The 22,636-nt window shown below is 40.0% G+C and overlaps 2 protein-coding genes and 1 pseudogene across 2 annotated transcripts in view; 1 reads left to right on the top strand and 2 right to left on the bottom strand.

The window, feature by feature from the left end:
• Positions 1-8,122: 8,122 nt before the first annotated feature.
• LOC139446380 (coagulation factor V-like) lies at positions 8,123-10,037 on the top strand (annotated as a pseudogene).
• Positions 10,038-11,640: 1,603 nt separating this feature from the next.
• Positions 11,641-12,546, bottom strand: LOC139446826 (acetylcholine receptor subunit delta-like). Its single transcript, XM_071228164.1, has one exon. The coding sequence runs from the start codon at positions 12,544-12,546 to the stop codon at positions 11,641-11,643; it is 906 nt and encodes a 301-aa protein (XP_071084265.1).
• A 7,111-nt stretch (positions 12,547-19,657) lies between these two features.
• Positions 19,658-22,636, bottom strand: part of LOC139444727 (protein draper-like) — a 32,089-nt gene continuing 29,110 nt past the window's right edge. Inside the window, exons 18-19 of the mRNA XM_071225658.1 lie at positions 22,181-22,286; positions 19,658-21,359 (exon numbers count right to left, since the gene is read on the bottom strand). Of these exons, the coding sequence (XP_071081759.1) occupies positions 21,284-21,359; positions 22,181-22,286 (182 nt within the window). The 3' untranslated portion in view covers positions 19,658-21,283. The remainder of the gene's footprint in view (positions 21,360-22,180; positions 22,287-22,636) is intronic.

The raw sequence follows: 22,636 nt of genomic DNA, 5'->3' as shown, positions 1-22,636 counted from the left end.
TGTTTGTGATCTTCAGTGCAGAAGCGTAAAACCAATAACTCACTCGGGCCTGGTCTAAGTGTCTCTGTTCTGTGAAGTGTCAAAGTAATGTTATTATTGTTTATGTCTTCATCACACTTTCCCTTTTCATATTCACATCTACGGCAAAACAACATACACAAAATATATTTCGAAAATGAATCACATCCTGTTCATCACAACTGTCATTTACTGAGTAAATATCAATTAATATACACCACATATTTGTTAAATACAAATTACATTATCTCAAGGCGAAAGGTATGGCGGATCACATATACGGAGGCTTTGTTAGTTCTTGGTAATGGTGCCAGGAGGCGGCAGCCCGAAGGTAAGACATGCCACTCATCATGTAGGGCGGATGTTATATATAATATAGATTGTATTTTGCTTCATAATTCACGTAATAAGACTTAACGTAAGTAAGGAGTGGGCGTCTAACTATCTTACATCAACATTTGAATATTCTTATTGATTTGACACTGCACAAGACTAAAGATTAAAATATTCTTTGCATCAAGGTTTGCTTTTAGTAATACTTCAGCTGCAACTTCATAGTAATTTATGTAGCACGGCAAGCGCCTATAAAATCACTAGTCTTCCCACACCACAGTGTATGACGAAAGAACGAATGAAAGCATTATTCATTGAGCATATTCTTTATTCATTGCTACCATTTTGGCCAAATTCAAAAGAAGTCAATAAAGAGACAAGTACTTCTGGGGTTTATGCCAAACAAAAATGTGTTCGATAGAGTTTGGCAGCTTTAATTTTTCCGAAAGACAAGGCTAGTTTGGCTCCACTGGTCAAAGACAAAATGTTTCATTACAACCATTTACCCAATATAGGTACCTGGTAAATTACTTGATCGAGTAAAATTGGATTTAGGACCCATGTCGACTACCAAAGATGGTTATTGGTATACTTTTCTGTTACCATGTTATTTCACGTGGTGGAAAATGTTTTTTCATGTTAAAACATTTTACATAACATACGCCTGTGTCCTTGGTACCCCCAGTGCGTTATTGACAGATAACGGTACTTCATTTACCAGTAAACTCTACCAGTGCTCTACTCTGGGGATGGCACCATTGAAAACCAGTAGCAACCGTCAACGGCGCTTCTAAAAACACTCAATTACTGTATAGCTCAAACTCTTTGTATGTTCAGAAATGTGACGAAGTGCATCATTCCTTTTGTTGCCATCTTGTTAACACCTGGTATCATCAATATGTGATAGTGATTCATAAACACATGCTTACATGATGCAGTCGGAATCGTACAATGGACTCACTCTTTTTTGTGGAGGTTTCTTATAATTATGAGAATGGTTTTGTCGATTCTATGTATATATTTGCGTTTGGTCACAGAATCCATCCGACAAATAGCCATAGATAATTTTTTCAGTTCTCACTTAAAGCAGGATGTACTGCTGGATAAGAGGCGATGTTAAGTGTGGAACGTGTCTCCAACGTCTCAGTTAACATTCATTATGTTAACTGTCATATGAAATTCGGAGAAACAAGTCAACACAAAGTAGACAAAAAATATGGGTAACAACTTCTTCATTATATACTGTAATACCGAGGTTTCGGTATAAACCCTTATACCGTTGTCAAGCAAGGCTGTATAATGAACATGGTACATAATTATATATGGTGGATGAAAGATTAACAGTAACACTATATTAATAATATAATTGTACTTTATCATCCGTCAACTTCTAAGAAAAGTCAACGTCATCTTCGATAGTCCTGTATGTAAGTCTGATACTCAGCGCACAGAATTCCACCAGGAACTCACGAACCCCGGGACTGCACGTGGACCGCTCCAGCCGTTTCCGTCTTTTCTTACACGATTTGTTATTCTTTTCCTCACCTGTTTACCATTTTAACCTGTCGTTAATTGAGCTACCGTCACTCCAATATCGACATTTCTAACGTTCTCAATCGATCGCTTTGTTAAAACACACCCTGCTACTGTAACTGTTTATATCCTGTATCACATAAGTCTTAATCGTTTGGTGATTTAGCCTTTCCCCGACAAGTACTTTCTTTTACATTGTAGAATCTGCCTAAAGAAAAGTCTATAAAATTGTATGAACTTTTGTAACATTCAACGACGTATGGCGGGAATCTTTACCTCATTACAGACTTTTTTCACGCAGAATTATTGTAAATGTAAGTTAGTAAATGCCGCTGTGTGTCGCGTGGATCACAATATGCGAGAACATGTCAATAACAGTGCTGTCATCATACAACTCCGAGGGGATATCTGGCGCAATCAAAATCGATATCTGTTTGCCATCGTCATCCGACTGAGTGAAATTATTGTTTGCACAGTTCTTATCAGCGAACAAAGCAAGCACGCTCACAAAGTGCATCATCGAATTCCGATGGACACTCTGGCTACGGCAAACGCGAGAATAAATCAGCATTACATAGGTTCTGGCCCGGTCGATACTCAACAGTGAAATCATGTAATAATTTAGATTGAGGGAGGAATTGTGACTTCTGTCAGTGGGCTAACAAGAATTTGTTCTGTCTTTGTGGTCTCTGATTGTGAAGACCATATGCTGTACCAAATTAAAAAGTATAAAATTGATAATTCAAGACTGCAGCTTCCTGTATCCGAAAACCTAAACCTATAAAACATTTCTGAAAAAGTGCTATTCTTGAAATTCACCAATAGTAATGGGAAACAAAACGTGTCCTAAAACTGGCACTAGATATGACATCCCTTTTAGAGATGACACATCCGACTTTTGATAAGGGAACTCTTTGAATACGCCAAGAGTGAGAATACTAATGGAAGCGCCTGAATCCACAATGGATGAAACTAACTTCACTAAAATGACAAGGATGCTATACCTGTTACACTTTTAGATATTGCTTCTGCAAGCCACTACATTTGAGCTGTTTGCAATATAGAAACATGAGAGCCGATGACTTACGTGACTTTAAATAAGTATGATCAAAAGTTTGCTCAGCTCAGTGGGAAAATGGCCTGTTTGGTCGTGATTCTGATAGCTAGCTGATGGGTGGTGGACTTGAGTGAAATCTTGCCCCACAGATAGATCGAGCAGGAAAAGGGACGCTACTCTCGGAACGACAATAGGAAAAATAAGTTGTGGGACGTGAAGTTCAAGAGAAAACCGCATACTCCACCATGTTGTCACTGGGTTTGGGATTCCACCATCAGCAGCTGCCTGTGTTGCCATTCCCTGTGGGAACTGTGCATCCGAAACGCTCACGGCAACTGGAATCTGGCCATGAGCGGTTCTCTAAGTGCAGAATCAATGGTTCCGAGGACCGTACATCCTAATTACCTCACCTGTTGTTTATGTACCCTCGCTCAGACCCGTGAAAATCCGGGGTAGATTAGGTCTTTAGCAACCCATGCTTGCCGTAAAAGGCGAGTATGCTTGTAAGAGGTGACTAACGGGATCGGGTGGTCAGGCTCGCTGACTTTGTTGATGCATTTCATCGTATTCCAGTTGGGTGGATCGATGCTTATGATGTCAGTCACTGGATCGGCTTGTCCAGACTCGATTATTTACAGACCGCTGTCATATAGCTGGAATATTGCTGAGTGTGGCGTTAAACAACAAACAATCAACAATCAATACTGTCGCACACCATACAGGAATTAACACAACACACGGTTTGATACTCATATAAAGTAACTACACTTCAGTCAATCTATGACTGCATAGTTGCAACAGGATAGACTTGCTCACTACGAGTTAATACTCCCTTAACCACTAGAATGTTTTTTCAAGGTGCCCTAGTCTGCTTGCCCACTGCGTGCCCTGAGATACAAGTTTGGTTTGTTAATAACATATCAGACCATGATCACATGTTGTTTGTCGTAATCAGATGATTCCTGACCTGTCAGTGACAGGTGTTATCATCAATCGATTTCGTAGCCTTATCGCATAATTTCGCAATTTTATCTGTCCAGTGTTTCCAAGTAGTTATTCAGAAACACTTTGTAGAAAGCATCGGGGATATAGAATTCATTTAATGCATACCATATGACAATATATATATTTATGTCACATCAATATATGATATGCAATGTCCCGTCTACTTCATATAGGCGATCCTTTTGTCTTGTACAACGCTTGTTTCTGTACCTTAATATACCCTGAGTGTCAGTAGCACGCACTGATACGGCCTTTAGAAATGGTAAATCATCTCCGTGTAACTTATTATTTGGTATATACATAATAACACCTGTTTCAAACAATGTTTCCATACGAAATGTTTGTCGTAGGCTTTTCAGGACACCAAAAGCATGACTCTCTCAATAGGGAAAAGATTTAAAGGCCGAGTCATTATTGACAAGATGCATAACACAACTTTTGTGTCTTAACTTTTACTGGAAGATATGGCTATTGAGGTGGATCTTCCTTCATCATGTTAATTCGATCTTCATTTACTCGATGATATCACTTTTAAGATGATACAGATTTATTGTCCCGGTAAGAATCGTGTTCTGCACTATGGTCTAATATCGAACACACCCTCTTAATTCGAAATATTTTACAGTCACGGTGGCTACGATTTGATATAACCGTGCCCTTCAACTATTGTAGTAGGTTATACCTAGACGACCAAGGTGCCTGGACATGGGTTACACTACATCTGTCCGTGGTCATGTGGGCTCCATTCTGGGAAAGCCATGTTATGCTGGATTTCCCTGTGAAGAATGTGGTCAGTAGATATAGGGGTGTATTTTGCTGATCAAGATGTTCCGAGCAGTGGGGAAAGTATAACCTTCCGCATTCATTGTGAAGTGTAGGAATGAGTTGCGGGTGCTGTCCACACCCAATGATACCCCAGTTACCGTAGAAAGGCAGTTGTAGTGTCTGCCTACGTCGTCTGGAAGCCCGATGTGTCCTTATAGCGGTAAATATATAGCTCTTAGCCGTGGTAAAGATAATGCTACTTTTACATAGATTTGTATGTCATATTTGAACAGTCGCCAGTAGACTTACTACCTCTTCATTAACTACCTTCTTTCGCTACCTCTTCCTTAACTCGATACATCTTTAAAGGCGATATAACCTTTCATCCCGACTGAATCAATCTATCGCCAGAGTTAACCTCGCCCCTTACAAGATGGAGGGGGGCGGTCGGGTAGACTGGTGGTTAAAACGTTCGCTCGTCACACCGATGACCCGGGTTCGATTCCCGACACGGGTACAATGTGTTAAGCCCATTTCTGGTGTCCCACGCCGTGATATTGTTGGAATATTGCTAAATGCAGCGTAAAATCAAACTCACTCACGAATTAGTTATCCACATGTATGGGCATAATAAAACAAAATCTGTGTTTTTCCAGTAATGAATCATGTTACATTTCCGGGGATACTGATGTTTCTGAGTGACATTGTCGAATATCTGTTTAAAATATCTATCACTTTGTCGGACGGGTGTTAAATTGTCGAACACAATGGACTTTCAGATTAGTTGGTCATGTCTCGAGAGCTTATATTGAATGATATAAAATTTGCCTCTCTACACATATGTATTTTTCTCAAATACAGTTCTATGTACTCGTCCAAGCAAGGATTGAGTGAGTTAAACTTACCGTAACAGTTGATTGAAAAATCGAAAAAAAACCTTCTCATTAAACTCGGACATAAATGTTTAAAACGCATGCACAAGTCTCATTCGTGCCACTAGCAGCTACCACAAATGACTATATTCTGAAAATGCGGGCACATGTTAATACAGCCATGCATATCGTATTTCAGATTCTTCGTATTCTGTTTAAGCCACAAACATATCATTTTCATTATGACCAGTAAGTGACTATTGTTTCATGCCGCTTTTAGCAATATTCCAACAATATCATGACGGGTATTGCGATCAGGGTGACATGTATCGATGAAGCAATAATCTTACTCAATATAGTAATAATGTATATATTCTATTTCTCTGCTGACGTCAATCCATCTACATGTACCAAGAGGTTAATTTAGGCAGTGGGCAAAACGCTATAAATGTCGTCAGTGCTTTCCCAGAATTGGTATTCTATCTTGGTTTATCCTAGTTGAGGCACCCATTTCTAATTTTAATTTTAAGGTGCAAGTAATGTATCTGGTAAGCCACAATAATTGTGCAAAGGTATTACATTTCTTTCCTGAACAATTTAAGATTGTAATTAGGCAAGATAAAAATGACTTTGAAGGGTCAAATTTTGCCCATTTTGGCTTGCCACAAGCCTGAAGGCCCAACTTCATGATATTCAATTTTAATCCAAAATATTTTTTTTGTCAGACATTTTTGCATATATCTATAAAGATTATCTTATATTAAGTATAACAAATAATTTAATTATTTTTGAATGAAAAATATTCCATTTATTTCCTTTTTTATGCTTGACACAAGGTTACATGTCACTACTGTTATCAGAACTAAATAAATCGAATAAGTGGCGTCTCCCTTGCTGACTGTTTAAACGACTTCCTGTTCCAAAGCCTTGCTTTTTGGATGTCAACATGGCTGCACCTGTTTTTTGGAGACTGCAGAAATAAATAAATTACAACACATAAGGTAAGTCGTTTTTCATATTTCTTGTTTTGTAATGTCACTACTGTTACTGGGCTTGAAAGAAAACCTATGTCATATAATTGTTGTGTGCATATGTGTACTGCTTTTCCATTTTGTGCATAGTTTGGGAAGCATGTGTGTTTTGATCCTAAGGGACCAATCATTATTTTAGAAATGAAAGTTCAGTGATTTGTCACTAATGTTCCGGTCACTACTGTTACAGTGTCATTTGTGTTATAATGTAACAGTGGGGACCTATCGTCAGTTGAACTAGTATTCTGCAGGACAAATGAAAGAATAATTCATAGCTGTTTGTACAAATAATTATTATAATGAATACAATGATTTTGCTTGAACGTTCTGAAAAATGCACACATGCATGGCCAGAAAACAGACAACACGGCAAGTATATGTAACAGTAGTGACGAAGGATGGTAACAGTTGAGACTGAAATGAATCTCAATACAGATTCTGCTTTACTTACATAACCACTCAAACTAATATACTTTGTTTCAATTAAGTTTTATGAATTTATTTTCAAAATTATCAGAATCACATCTGTCATTGCAACAGTAATGACTATTTTAAATACTAGTAACAGTAGGGACAGTTAATTGTAACAGCAGTAACTGGGGATTTAGTGATTGTAACACATTTTGACTAAAGTGCATAAATAAAAGTGTCAGCTAACATTCTTAGCTGTTTTGAAACAATAATATATGTAAGTTTGACATTGCTTGACAGATTTGTTTGAACTGATTGACATTAGTGTTCATCTAATACGTTTTAGTTGTTTTGTAACAGTTGGGACACAAAATGTAACAGTAGTGATAACTGATTTAATGTTGTAAGAAAATGGTTTGGTGGATTAAGTTTTACAATTGCAGAGAATTACTTTCAAAGTGCATTTTTCAGTAAAAACTGTTTGACAAAAACTGATACTGATTTCATTGAATTACCAACAGTTTTACTCGAAGTGCATATAATATGTTGTAACTGTGGTGACACTGAATTGTAACAGTAGTGACTAGGGATTTTACAATTTGAAAGAATATGTTGTAACTGTGGTGACACTGAATTGTAACAGTAGTAACTTAGTGTTACTTAATTTTAATACATGTTTTAAATTGTTATAAAACATATCTCTTTAAGTTTTACAAAATTGACTTGAACTGAAAGATTGGTAGACATATTTTCGCCAATATTATGTGTTTAGTGGTTCTGTAACAGTAGTGACAAAGGGTTATAAGGGTTTTGACAAACTGTTTATAGATAAGTTTATGTTTTCAATAGTGACATAGAGTATTGTAAGATTAGTGATAAGTTCTTGAAACCCAATTAGTTTGACGTCTTTGAATATTGTTTATGTTTTCCTTGTAATATTTCAGAAGACAGATGGCTTTGATGTAATTGTCAACATAATAGTTTCACCATTCAGTTAACACATGTTTTTGCAATTAAAGTGACAAGGGTTCTGAAATTTTCTTTAAATGTTATGTTTTCAATCATATATTTGTCTTTTTCTGTGCAAAGAATCAAAGATGGGTATTACCGGCAAAAGGAGAGATGGCACTCCAGAAGCATATTAATCTCTGGACAGTTTAGTACCTATGACACCAGTGATTGGAGCAGGATGTTCAAGAGACATCTTCAGTTCTGGACAGTTTGGAAGCACCTCTGACACCAGTGAATCTTGGGCAATCCATGTTGCAGGATGTTCAAGAGACATCTTCACCTCTGGACAGTTTCGAGACACCAGTGAATCCCAGTCAATCCAAGATGCAGAATGTTCAAGAGACATCTTCAGTTCTGGACAATTTGGAAACATCTATGACACTAGTGAATCCCAACAAATCCATTTAATGCAGGATGTTCAAGAGACATCTTCACCTCTGGACAGTTTGGAAGCACCTCTGACACCAGTGAATCTCGGGCAATCCATGACGCAGGATGTTCAAGAGACATCTTCACCACTGGACAGTTTGGAAGCACCTCTGACACCAGTGAATCTCGGGCAATCCATGATGCAGGATGTTCAAGAGACATCTTCACCTCTGGAGTGTTTGGAAACACCTCTGACACCAGTGAATCTCAACAAATCCATGATGCAGGATGTTCAAGAGACATCTTCACCTCTGGAGTGTTTGGAAGCACCTCTGACACCAGTGAATCTCGGGCAATCCATGACGCAGGATGTTCAAGAGACATCTTCACCTCTGGACAGTTTGGAAGCACCTCTGACACCAGTGAATCTCGGGCAATCCATGATGCAGGATGTTCAAGAGACATCTTCACCTCTGGACAGTTTGGGAGCACCTCTGACACCAGTGAATCTCGGGCAATCCATGATGCAGGATGTTCAAGAGACATCTTCACCTCTGGAGTGTTTGGAAGCACCTCTGACACCAGTGAATCTCGGGCAATCCATGATCCAGGATGTTCAAGAGACATCTTCACCTCTGGACAGTTTGGAGACACCAGTCAATCCCAGTCAATCCATGATGCAGGATGTTCAAGAGACACCTCTGGATGAAGATGGATATGGAAAATCCCATGTCAGTAATGTTTATGTGCTTTTTTTGTGAGTTACCCATGTCTCAACATTCTTCTACAACAGCATATTGTTTGAAAATATTTTCGTCGTAAAACCGACATGTTAACCAGTGAAACAGTTTTTTTCATTCAAATTAAAACTTATTCAGTTGATATGATGTGTTTGTGTTTGATAACATTATTTTTTGCGTTGAAAGATGGCATGCAATATCTTACAAATTTTGAAAACGACTCCTTTGATATATTGGAAAATTTGAATAGATAACATACCAAAGTGACCCAATCAGATCCATAGTCAGGTGTCATGTTCAATGTAACCTATTCCCGATATTCTATCGTGCTCCCCTGCATTCTTATGTTGTAATGTCCATATTCGGTTGTTGACAGGGCCTAATGAGCTACACGTATCTCTATATGTTCATGTATCATATTACAATTGATCCATGGTAATTATATTATATGTGAAGTGTAATTATTGCGTACTTGTCGTCGCTTCACTATCATAAACTTCTTTTTAATTTACGCAATATTCTCCGAAACCGCTGATTGAATGAAGCCTAACTATTTTGAATGTGATTCCAGTAATATTAATTGAAAACCATCTCACAGAATTGCAATCTGGCTTTCGGATTTGGTCTCCTTTAATCCATGTCTTACACCAGAGTTGTCTTCCAGAAAGCCGTGCATTGTAAAGTACATGCTTTGACGGGACATTTTTTAGCAATACCGTTTTCTCTCCGGTGTGTCCTGTAATCGTGTGCCATCAGAGCAATATTATCTGTCATAAAATATAGGTGTTGTAGTTATGGTATCTCTGTATAGCACAATCCCTGATAACAATGACAATATCATTCGGTCAGTTACCTAGCCACTGTGGTATCCGTTCACCAGGTTGACCATTGACTTGAGTAATGGAGAAGTACAACTTAATTCACGTGTACATCATTGGCATTTTGAGGTCTTCCATACAATGTATAGAGGGATCTTTGACTCAATATATACATGTAGCTTGCAATGCGAGGCTGGCGAAGCCAAAAAAGCTTTTCGCTGCTAGTGCCTTGTTGTCCCGGTTATGTATTTTCACGTACGTCCTAACGTAATTGAGGAAAGGTGTTGAGACGAATAATCTTAAATCACTCATTTCATAAACTGAGTGAATGAGTTGGGTTTAACGCCGTTTTGAACAGTATTTCAGTTACATCTTGGAGGAAAGCCCGAAGTGATGCAGGTCTTAGACGTTTAGTACTTTGGTGAAAGCCAACGAGCATAGGTATGGTGCTGACAAACCTAGAAACATATTCGGGATGAACTGGGATTCGAACCCACGATCATACGTTTTGGCATGGCATGGCAGTCAATAAAAATTACAAAATTTCATTTGAGGAGGAACGTTTATTTGCTGAACAATAAGCTTGCAGAGAAATTGACTTGAACAATTAATACACACTCAAGACAATAAAAGCGTCTGTCACCACGTATGTGACATGGGCAATCAGCTCCAAGTAGCAGTTTAAAAAACATATGTATTGAGTATAAGTTAAAGAATACATAATATTATATTACTTCATTTGTTTATTGTAATTAGTCAGAAAAAGTATACCTTCTATCATATGAGTATGTGGGTTGTTTAATCTACAGTGTTATTGGAGGACGGGGCAATTTCAGTTTCAATTATAAAAATATCCGAGTACGCTATTTTAATCTGCGCATAATTTCAGAGGCATGTGCATTGCATTTTTAAAACTTCCTGTGAAGCGACACTTATGTACCTCGTCTTGAAGGGTGGTACTTTTGTCCTCGATGGAACGGGGCAATTTCAGTTTCAATTATGAAATATCCGAGTAGACAATTTTAATCTGCGCATAATTTCAGAGGCATGTGTCCTGAAAAAGCTAGCCACCTTATGACAGGTTGCATGAAAAACAATAATTTGAGTGAAACCTTAGAATAAAACTACATTGCATTTTTAAAACTTCCTGTGAAGCGACTCTTATGTACCTCGTCTTGGAGGGTGGCACTTTTGTCCTCGATGGAAACGGCATCTGCTAATTCATAAACGAGGGTTGAAGATTTACCATGTATTCATGACAGTGAATGTACTTCTGATGTCTGATTAGAATTAACAACTGAAGGAAGTAAGGAAGTATAAGTAAGATGAGATTATTTACAGACCGCCGTCATATAGGTTGAATATTGCTGAGTGGGGCGTTAAACAACAAACAAACAAACGAAACATCTGATGTTAATCGGCACTCTCAAACTGCGTTAGAAATAGGCAAAGAAAACATATACTATCGTGCCTTTAACAGCATACGAGTAATGGCTTCAGCACAAGATGTCATAGGCAATACTTCAGACGAAGGTAACCTTAATTCTAACCTTAGTGGCTAAGGTTAATAGCTTTGGCTGTTATGTGTAATGGGGTCTTGCTTGTCTACAACTAGCTCCTGTGCAATCATTCCAAGGATAGCACCTCCACCTCGCCCCGTTCCTCTCTCACTCACAATCAACCATATAGCACAATCAACCATGTAACACAACCACAAACAGATATTGCCAACGACAATACAAAGAACACTCCATCCAAAGCTCTCTCAAGTGAGCAACACCTGCATCTCCCCAAGAATCGCCTTCCATGTCTCACTTCAACCAAATCAGTCGTGTTGACGTGTTCTTCCTTCGCCTTTACTGCCTTTTCCTCAGCCTGCTCCTTCCGGTGATGCACACCGAGGACGACGATGGACGCGAGGATGGTGAGGAAGCCCTGCGTCTCCAGTAGAACCAGGAACAGGGCCAGCAAGGACAAGGAGTCGGAGGTGGGGGGCATGGTCTGTTGAATGAGGTTGAGGAACACAGCGTGGGAGACAAACACAGCCATCAGGAAGCCAAGCTTCTCCCCCGATCGGGCGGGGATGAGGAACACACAGGGGTTCAGGATGGACATCAGCGCCATAGGAAAGATGATGTTGATGATGTAGTAGGTCGACTTTCTTTCTAATGTTATTGTAAACACGGCTGACTTCACGCCTGTTCCCTGTATCGACACATGATAGCAATTCATCTGTAGATAATTCCACTCCCCATTCTGAATGGTTATGTCTTTAAAACTTTCTAAATTTTCTCTTTTTATATTTAGATTTATTTTGTATCCGAAAGTCGGCATGAAGTTGACGCTGCACGTTTGGTTATCGAAAGGGTATTTTAACACGTCTATTTTACACGATGTGCGGAAAGTACCTGGGAGTTGCCACGTCACAAAACCTTGCCATGTTACAATAATATTTTGCCTGGCGACTGTCACCGGACTATCAATGGCGTTCGCCAAAAATACATTGGGGGTCCACACACTGTCAGGTTCGACTTCAATGAAGGCATTGTCATTGTACTGAGATGTGTTCCATGTTAAGTTCATATCCCGCCAATCAAGTTCAAAGAAGGCGAGTACAGACAGGACCTGGCTTGCCGAATCCAGATCAGTGATGGATATCGGCTCAAACGTTACATTCACATCAATCGTGGAGCTATTGTCAAAGAAAGGAGGAATGTGTTTGTTCGTTCGCCCAAGCAAGACATCATGTAGCCTCCTCAGAGCCGCTCGTTTCTCTGAATGCCCCCATACAACACACCATAGTGTGATACAGCACAGTATGACGCCCCCGGTGGACATGGCAGTCTCGGTATTGGCATACGCAACACTTCACTGTCTTTATCATATGCCAATCTACTTTAAACTAGATTTTATTGCATTCACTTTACTCTGGATGTGATTTTGTTGTAGTCACTGTACACCAGATGGGATTTTGTTGTAGTCACTGTACACTGGATGTGATTTTGTTGTAGTCACTGTACACTGGATGTGATTTTGTTGTATCACTGTACACCAGATGGGATTTTGTTGAAGTCACTGTACACCAGATGGGATTTTGTTGTAGTCACTGCACACTGGATGTGATTTTGTTGTAGTCAATGTATACACTGGATGTGATTTTGTTGTAGTCACTGTACACCAGATTTGATTTTGTTGTAGTCACTGTACACCAGATGGGATTTTGTTGTAGTCACTATACACCAGATGGGATTAGTTGTAGTCACTGTACGACAGATAGGATTTTGACTCGTCACTGCACGTCAGAAGACACTGTATCCTATGCCGCCGTGCTATACACTGTCCAGCATCACTTTGAGTCCTACGTCACGGTACCGTCACTCCACAAAGCCGGGTAGTGGTGCTACTCTGATGTTTGATTACATAGCGTCACTCATACGGTCTCACACAGGGAAGCTAAAGTGACATAGCATGCATGGTATCTTGGCGGGGTGACTTGATCTGGTCTTGGTACAATTTCGTTCACAGGATTTACCTCTGTTCTTCCAGCCTTCAGCAGCTCAAGGTACGAACGTGCTTCTCCCTTAAGTGATATTCTTCGGAAGAAAGCACCTGTCACACAGCACGTTCTTATCTGGACAACCAGTCCTGGATAACTGATAGTCTCATTATAGCTCGTAATGTAATAACTATTATTTACATCTCCATGAACCCATTGTGGAGTGCGTGTATTACTGGTGTTAGTCCTTCAATCCCTTTTACAAAATTAACTCTCTTTGTTGACAGAAGTTTGTTGATGTGACCCTGAAAGAGGAGCGGATTCAAAAGCTGGACAGGATTGCCCGGCAATGCGCCCTGACTTCCGGCCTTTGTGCAATGTGATAAAAGAATAACGCAGAATTTACGGTGTCGACATTTACATTCAAATGGGCGCGTGGTATATTGTCCAAAGACCTCCTGATTTATGTTGACGTTGTGACATGTCGCCAAGAGGTGTGCATACACATTCCCCATCACCAGTTTAGCCGAAATGCCTCTTGTGTTTACATTCAGCTTGAAACATGCTTCCATCTGAAACGAACTCAGTTTTAACACAAAGCAGTTAAGGTGAATGATGCTTTATCATGGCTGGAAACACCGCCCTTCAATCACCAAATTTCAAACTGGTCCATTAAGCCAAATGTTTTTCCACAATTTCATGATTAGTTTCTGCAAATCAAAAAAGTTTGGGTAAGCTTATGAATTAATATGTGAAGCTGAAATGTTATTTGTTTTGTGTATGAGGTGCTGGATGTTTAATATACTGTACTACCGACAAAAAATAAGTTAATTGATGAAATGATAGTGAAGGTGTTACGAAGCTAATGTCTGTAAAATATATTTTGGTGGTGTAGATCAATATCTGGTGTGTTCAGCATGTTTGGCTATACATGACACCTTCATGGCATACTGTTGATTAACTTGCGCATGGTTGCCCTTGGTATTGCTCGCCATTCCGCCTGAAGACCTACCCCAAGCTTGGCCAATTTTTTGGGTGCCGGGTCTCTGGCGTACATACTCCTCACGATAACATCCCACGGTTGCTCTGTTTGGTATATGTCAGGGGGCTTAGGAGGCCAGTCAAATGTCCGCAATGTCCGTGGGAGATAATCGGTGACGACCTGAGCACCATGTGGTCTGCCATTGTCGCCATGTAATTCCAGCGAAGAGAACAACAGGACGCACAATTCAAATGTCCTTTCACAATTATCAGGTCGCAAGTCATAAGCGATACCGCCCTACACCATGACACTACCACCCCCACACGAATATGGTCAAGAATTATTGTCCTGGCACACGGCTCGCCGCTACGTCACCAATAACGTTTTCTGCCATGTGTCAATAGGAGGAAAAACCTTGATTCGTCTGTAAACATGGCCATTGGCGCACAACCCGTCCCTGGTTTTGCCTAGGCCACTGCAATCTTTGCCGTCTAAGCTGTTAGGGTCACACCCTTCAGAGGACACCTTGATTCAAGGATGGCTGCATAGAGCCAGTTTTAACGGTAGATGTTGACATTCGCCTTTCTGTTCTTGTATGGAATTCTCTATTGATAACAGGGGCAGATCTGAACCTATTGCATAGTGAAATTTATGTAATGATACGATCTTGTCTAGGTGTCGCGTTTTAGGCCATGCGCTTTAAGATCTCATACGTGAGTGTTTGGTTTGAGATTATTTTCTTATTGTATAGGTGCTCAATTATTTTCTTTAAATAGATAAAATTGGTGAACTTTTTTGGACACTTTGTTATAGACTTCTGTATACGATGATCAGCTTTTTTTCTTTTTTTATCTGTAGGCATCCGCCAATCTCGAGATACCATGGATTTGTGGCAGGGTTAAAAGTAGGTCAGTTGCAGCTGGCAGAGCAACGCCTGTTGCAATCTAATTAAAATCATATCTTAGTTCTCGCTACCGCTAAACAAAGATCTGAGGACATCCCATTTGGGGCCACGTCAGACCGACCTTGCGCGAACTTTGACTGACCAATGGAAGGACTGACAAGAAGTTGACATTTGCCAATCCGAAGGCAGCTTTCTCGTGCTTTCCGGCACTAATTTCAAATTGGCGACTACTTTCGAAACATATTTTGACAAATTCTCGATTAAAAATTTGAAACCTGAACAAAAGAACATTCTGGAATGGCTAATAGATGGTCTAGATTGTACGGGTTCAGTCGTTTAACTATCGTTTGGAATACCCCGTTTTAAAGTTTTCGAGGTTGCTTGATTAGAGATCACCAATCTTATTAGAATCAGTTCTTAGTTCTCGCTATCGCTAAACAAAGATCTGAGGACATCACATTACGGGTCACGTCAGAACGACCTTTCATCCGATCAAACAAAGCGTCGCTTACCAGATCACTGAAGTTACAGTTGGAATGAGTTTTCTAATCATGCAACCTCGAAAACGTTAACACGGGGTATTCTGAACGACAGTTACGACCCACATGACTGATTCCATCAAAATTATCGTCTGTCTCTCGCTTCCATGGGATAAACAATTGAACGGAGGAGGAGTTGCACAGTATGTGGGAAGCACTGCTATACAATCTCAACCATACATAAGCCATTCCGGAATGTTGTAAACATACTCTTCAAGCGTAGTCTGAAATGGAAGTCGCCAGTGCCGTAAAGGACGAGAAAGCTGCTTTCTAACTGGCTGATGTGGACTTCTTGTTAGTCATTTCAGTGGTCGGTCAAAGTTCGCGAAAGGCCGTTCTGACGTGACACGTGATGGGATGTCCTCAGATCTTTGTTAAGACGTCTTTGAAGAGGAGGTGGGGACGACCTTTGCCGGAGGGGAGCTCGCCGTACAGGGTGTCATTCAGGATCTCTAAGGCCATGCGACCCATGAAGACTCGGCTAGAGAATAAGTCTTCAGCAACCCTTGCTTGCCGTAAGAGGCGACTATGCTTGTCGTAAGAGGCGACTAACGGAATGACGACCATCCGGAAGTAATGACTAGTCACAATCTGCAGCTGCACGCACTGCCATTTGATACATGCTCATTGGCATTACTCTTACAGTCACCGCTTGTACTTTTTGATTGGGGAAAAAGCCTAATGTTGCCATTGTTTATGATCTGGTCTCGGCATAAAATATGGAAAGGGTTTTGCGGACAACTTACTCATGTGGAGTGTATCGGTTAAGATGGTTTTTACTGACCAAAACTGACCACCACAGTGTCAGTAATAAACTGAATTGTAACACGTCTGTCAGCTATAACCATGCGGTGGACTAGAAGACATCTTGTTACGCATAATATTGAAGTTGGATTTTCCCGGTAAACTGATCCGGATTTTGTATTGGTCCCGGTCGGTATACTGATCCCGATCTTGTTTGGTCCCTGTCGGTTATCTGCTCCGGGCGACTCCACTCGACAAAAGCATCGTGCGTGATGGTCACTGCGGTGAATAAGACTTGAAGGGGTGCAAAGGGCCAAGAAAATTTGTGAGTAGTGTTCATATTGATATTTTCATTGATTTACATTCTTATTTATTACCCATGCTAACTTGGAAAGCTGTAAATAGAGTAATCTTCAATGCTACTTCTGCAGTTCATTTCTGTACAGTCATCCACATCCTTTTCATGCATTTTCACTCGTGACATGCTCTTGTTGTGCAGGTACTTGATCACAGCTCGTTCCCTAGTTTTCTCCGTGTTTACAGTTTCTCACACGCTGTCAAATTCCCGAGTGGACGTCTCGAAAACTGACTCAGTTATCAGTCTGTAACCTGCTGTTATGTTTTCATTAAAATATATGGGAATGTTCCTATTTCCTTGAAGTTGAGGGAAAGTACAATCATACAATCATCATGTTTAGCACTGCCGGTTAAAACATGAACATTGCCCCGCTCACTCATTCGCTCACTGACGAGACGGTAAATCGAATAGTTGATATTTCTGTGTTTAGTTTCAGGTTTCAACAGTGGACGTCTAGAAAAGGGATTCAGTTTTCAGTCTGTAACTTGGTGTTATTTTTTCCAATAATATATCGAAATGTTCCAATATCCCCGAAGGCAAGTTTCTCCACGTTCGCATTTGCTCTAGGAAATCTTTGTAAGAACTCGGTTTTTCATTGGTCGCCGGTACTACTTTTCATTTGTTCGTCTATTTAGTCTATAATCCACGAGCTGATATAGAATAAGAATGGAATATATAACTTGTTCATTTTCGAAAACTTAAATATTAGCTTCAACTTGTTCATTTTCGAAAACTTAGATATTGGCTTACTGAGCTGCTGTAACGTTACGTCAATACGTGTGAACAAATTCTCTTCCTCGGCGATGTCGATTTGTTAATTTGCATTTGTTAAAGTTAACGCATTAAATACAACACGTTTAAATTTCTTGCATTTTGCATGTTTTGGTATAAGTGTAAGTGTTACATAATGAACTAAATTTAAATGGTAATAGCAAACTATTTTAAACAATCCGATATGCCGTGAAAAAGTCGCTTGTTTACTGTTGCGTAGGGATACATTTCTTTCGGGTTACAGTCGCAAGAACATTCGTCACTACTCGCCCCTTTCCGTAACCTGCAAGAAGACTCGTCCACCTGTCGATGAATGTTACGACAAACCAATCAGAATATGCGTATGATTTCAAGTTCTTCGTCAAAGAATTCCTCAGAAATATTTTTTTTATCTTACATATGTCTTGCATCTAAAAATATACCCAATACACAGTTAAATGTGTTCCATCATACTGTATAGTTCCGCCTGTCCTGACGTGCTTTCAATTGCAGGTGAAATATATATGATATATGGGGAAATATATGTGAACCATTGCGCAACGAGTTGACAATTGTTTTAGGTATGCCCGTTTGCGCTAAGACGGAACCCGATCGCAAAAAATGGCCATGAGAGGGGCCATTCGTGACCAACTCGTGTTATTCCGGGACAAGCCCAATAGCCACTCGTGCCCCTCTCATCGGCATTTTCTGGGAGTCCTACAGGTTACGGAAAGGGGCGAGTGTTGACGAATGGAGAGGGGCACGAGTCGCTCTTCGGCTTGTCGCGGAATAACACGAGTTGGTCACGAATTTCGCAAGAAATTTCGAAGGTGGTAAGTGATGGAGAGGTTCCCATTAAATTTGATTATAGGTAGGAAAGACCAACTCGAAACTGGGAATAACGGTTTATCTTACTCTCGGTAGATACTATACTATTTAACCGTCTCATCAGGTTCATATTTAGATCTGTGCATAAATGGTAAATAAATAAAGATTGACAGTGTCAAATATCCACAAGACTGTATGACAAGAGGGATGACGTCCACGTTATAGTTGTCTACCTCCCCTTTACGTCGAGCAGTATTTCAGCAGCTCCAGCCTCTGCTGCCTACATTTCACAACGTTGGAGGTTCAGTATTTTCTTTCTACCAACATTTTAAAGACTCCTAAACATGATACGACTTTTGTTGAAAACAGGGTGATCGGGGTTACAACATTCAAGGCGTCAATACAGCCTTCAAGGCTTTCAAAACTGTTTTATGGTATACATGAGGCAGAAATTTAATAAATGATGTATCAGTTAAAATAATATATGATTTCTAATGCAATTCCCTATTTTGACATGGGCCATGTAGTCCCGTCTTTTGTTCAGGTGACACATGCCTTTGCATTCAAAAACTCATTTCTTGTGTAACGTCACACTCTGCAATATTACAGCTATATGACAGAGGTCTGTCGATAATCGATAATGGCCATTGACATCATAAGCATCGACCCACGCAAATGCAATACAATGACATGCATCAACTAAGTCAGCGAGCCTGGCCGTCCGATTCCGTTTATCGCCTCTTACAACAGGCATGTTCGCCTATTACTCATGTTTGTGATACAGTCGAAATCGTATAATGAACCCTCTTCTAGCAAATTTTCTTTATAAGTATGGAAAGGGTTTTGACGCTCTTGTTTAAAGACGTATTTTGGGGATATAATATGTCCGTGTCATTTACTTTTGTAAGCTGAGTTTAACCAAAGTGAATGTCACATTAAACACAATCTCAAAATGGAAAAAAGATAAATAGTTATTTATACAACCGGGATGGTTTATCGATCAGTACCTGCAACCAATACTTACTTCATTGTTTCGGCAACTTCAGCAGCTGTGTCTTTCGATGACGTTAACACGAAAACAATCAACACATAATGGCATAAAATACATAATTTATATAAAACATAGACATACATAAAAATATGCTCCAACATTTATCACACATTGTATAAAAGAATATCTAAAAATACATGATCAATTCAAAACAATGACATGTACAATAGGTGAATAAACTTAATTATGTGATGATTTTCCGATGACTTTAAACATATTCTCAGAAATAAAACATTCTCTCTTCAAATGTCATCTTACTGGTGTGCCAATACAGTAACAAACATTGCATAACAGCTACCCATAATGCGTTGGGTATTGGTTACAATATTACCCATAATCCCTGGAAAGGTTAGACATTACCCATAATCCCTTGAAAGTTCAGACATCACCAATGTTCAGACATTACCAATACTCCCCGGAAAGTTGAGACACTAAAGCAAATAATCCTCGGAATGTTCAAGCATCACTTTTCATCCAGGGAATGTTCAGGGATTACGCTTTATCCCCGGATTGTTTAGACATTACCATACTTATCGGAATGTTCAGACATTACCCATAATCCCCGGAATGTTCAGACATTACCCATAATCCCTGAATGTTAAGACATTACCCATAATCCCTGGAATGTTCAGACATTACCCATAATCCTCGGAATGTTCAGACATTACCCATAATCCCGGAATGTTCAGGCATTACCCATAATCCCTGGAATGTTCAGACATGACCCATAATCCCCGGAATGTTCAGACATTACCCACAATCCCGGAATGATCAGACATTACCCATAATCCCCGGAATGTTCAGACATTACCCATAATCTCCGGAATGTTCAGACATTACTCATAATCCCCGGAATGTTCAGACATTACCCACAATCCCGGAATGTCCAGGGATTATACATAATTCAGGAAACATTTACACGTGGCTCCTTTCATCAGGTCAACGAGTTTACACGCCTACGTCGACAAACAGGGCACACTATTGTGTACAGAACACAGAATAGGAGATTTGACTTGAGAATAGTCTGATTCTTATCAAATCATGTTCGGTACCACAAACTGCCAGGTCAATTATAAAGATCAGATCAAGAACTGAAAATGTCCACATTACACGACATCTTCCGGAGTCAATTGAGCAAATCAGTTACTCGTATGTAATGTTTACAGGTTGCAGAAAATGTGAATATATTGGTATGTATAATACCTTTGTTGTCATGATGTATCAACGAGAATTTTGCAAACTGATACACAGTTACATCTGTGCTTTCATAGATTTGTTTGAAATTAAATCAGTGATGTGGTGTATATTGGTACAATTTTCATTCATGCTAAAATCGTTTTGAGTTGTCGCAGATGTAGTCACAACAGTGTGTTGTGTTGTGAATGGTGCTTTGTTAACGAATATTACTCAACATAATAGAGTAATTACTGTTACAATCAATTATAAAACAACGTATAAAACATGTCTGCTAATGTGTCGTGATTATGTAACTAATGTATGTTATTGTGTGATTGTCGTCATTGTTTTTTGTTATCACATATCTGATGCCAGTAGAGTTGGTGGGGTTAGTTTGTATCACCAGTGCATCACATACGTCTCTGGTGTTGTCACTTCAGTATATCCCTTTGACACATATCGCTGCATGTCCTTGGTGTGAATTGTGTAGCATCAGCGAGTGTTCTGACGTGGTGGCCTTCTGACATTCGCCATCTCTTGGTCCGAATGGTCCTTCTGAGCACGCCGGCTGTGGAGATAGGGACGACATGACTTTACTACAGCAATACCTTGTATCGTAAAACACGTCTCTCTGTAAAATTTCCTATTTACTGTCAAGAATAAGGGGCATGGGCGGCCCGTGCGTCTAAGGCGCCGCAATTTGTTGGGCAGTTGCGTCCCAGAAACTTATTATTGTCGGTTCGAATCCAGCTTCGCACCGCTTATGCTTCTAGGTTTGTCAGCACCACACCCGTGCACGTGTGTTTCATCATCACTTCAGGCTTTCCTCCCACATTATGCTGACACGCCGTGATATACCTGGAATACTGTTCAATAATGCGTAAAACCCAGCTCATTCATTCACTATCAAGGATACCTTAAGATGGATTGTTGCGAATGAGAAAAAAGACGAACAAAATGACTTTTCTTGTAGGATTTGTACGCCTGCAAACCCAGTTCAACTCAAACACAGTTGATTCTGGCAAAAGTTTCCCATTTAACACACTTCCTACAGGATACAGGGGACGGTCGGGTAGCCTAGTGGTTAAAGCGTTCGCTTGTCACGCCAAAGACCCGGGTTCGATTCCCGACATGGGTACAATGTGTGAAGCCGATTTCTGGTGTCCCCCGCCGCGGTATTGCTGGAATATTGCTAAAAGCGGCGTAAAACCATACTCATTCCCACAGGATACAGCCTGGTCACTCGCTTGCGTTACATTTATAACATGGCGACACACAAACCGAGCATTCAACTCCTACTACAAGTATGGGGATGCTGTGGACCTATTCTGCGCCGCAAATCTCATCGAGAGCGTTTAGAAAAAATACAAGAGTAACGCTACAACTCACCACTTCCACCACAACACAACACCGGCACCCACAACAGCCAACAGAGGGAGCAGTACCGCCAGTGCTATCCCCCATGGTTGTATTCCAGACTGGCTGGGATTGGCAACTGGAACAAAAACATTTCGAAAGATTGGCGAGGTTTTTTCTTGAAGACAATCTATCCGTTCGTCATTTTCAGAAGCTTCAGAATATGTGTTTGAAACAAGACGACCCTAGGACCGAGGATGAAGGGAATAACTGCCCATTTTGGCTCACTGTAAATGTCGTTAAATTAAAAAAATGCCTAAAACGTGAACATATTGGTTTGAAAATAATTATTATCAGACAAGTTGAAATGACTCACTCGCGTTATCTTTCATAAACGTGCAAGTTCTTTGCTTCTGAGATATGATCGAAAACACGAATGTGGCTGAAGTGAGTTTAAAAGGCCCATAGTAGCCATTCGTCTTTTGAATT

Source organism: Haliotis cracherodii, unplaced genomic scaffold (assembly GCF_022045235.1).
Source record: "Haliotis cracherodii isolate W230 unplaced genomic scaffold, xgHalCrac1.p SCAF_6, whole genome shotgun sequence".
Taxonomy (NCBI): Eukaryota; Metazoa; Mollusca; class Gastropoda; order Lepetellida; family Haliotidae; genus Haliotis; species Haliotis cracherodii.
Note: the sequence above shows the minus strand (reverse complement) of the source record. Positions and strands in the feature narration are given on the sequence as shown.

Bases quoted from the DNA above. Each gene is read 5' to 3' on its own strand.
- LOC139446826 (XM_071228164.1), bottom strand. From the start codon at position 12,546: ATGAACTTAACATGGAACACATCTCAGTACAATGACAATGCCTTCATT.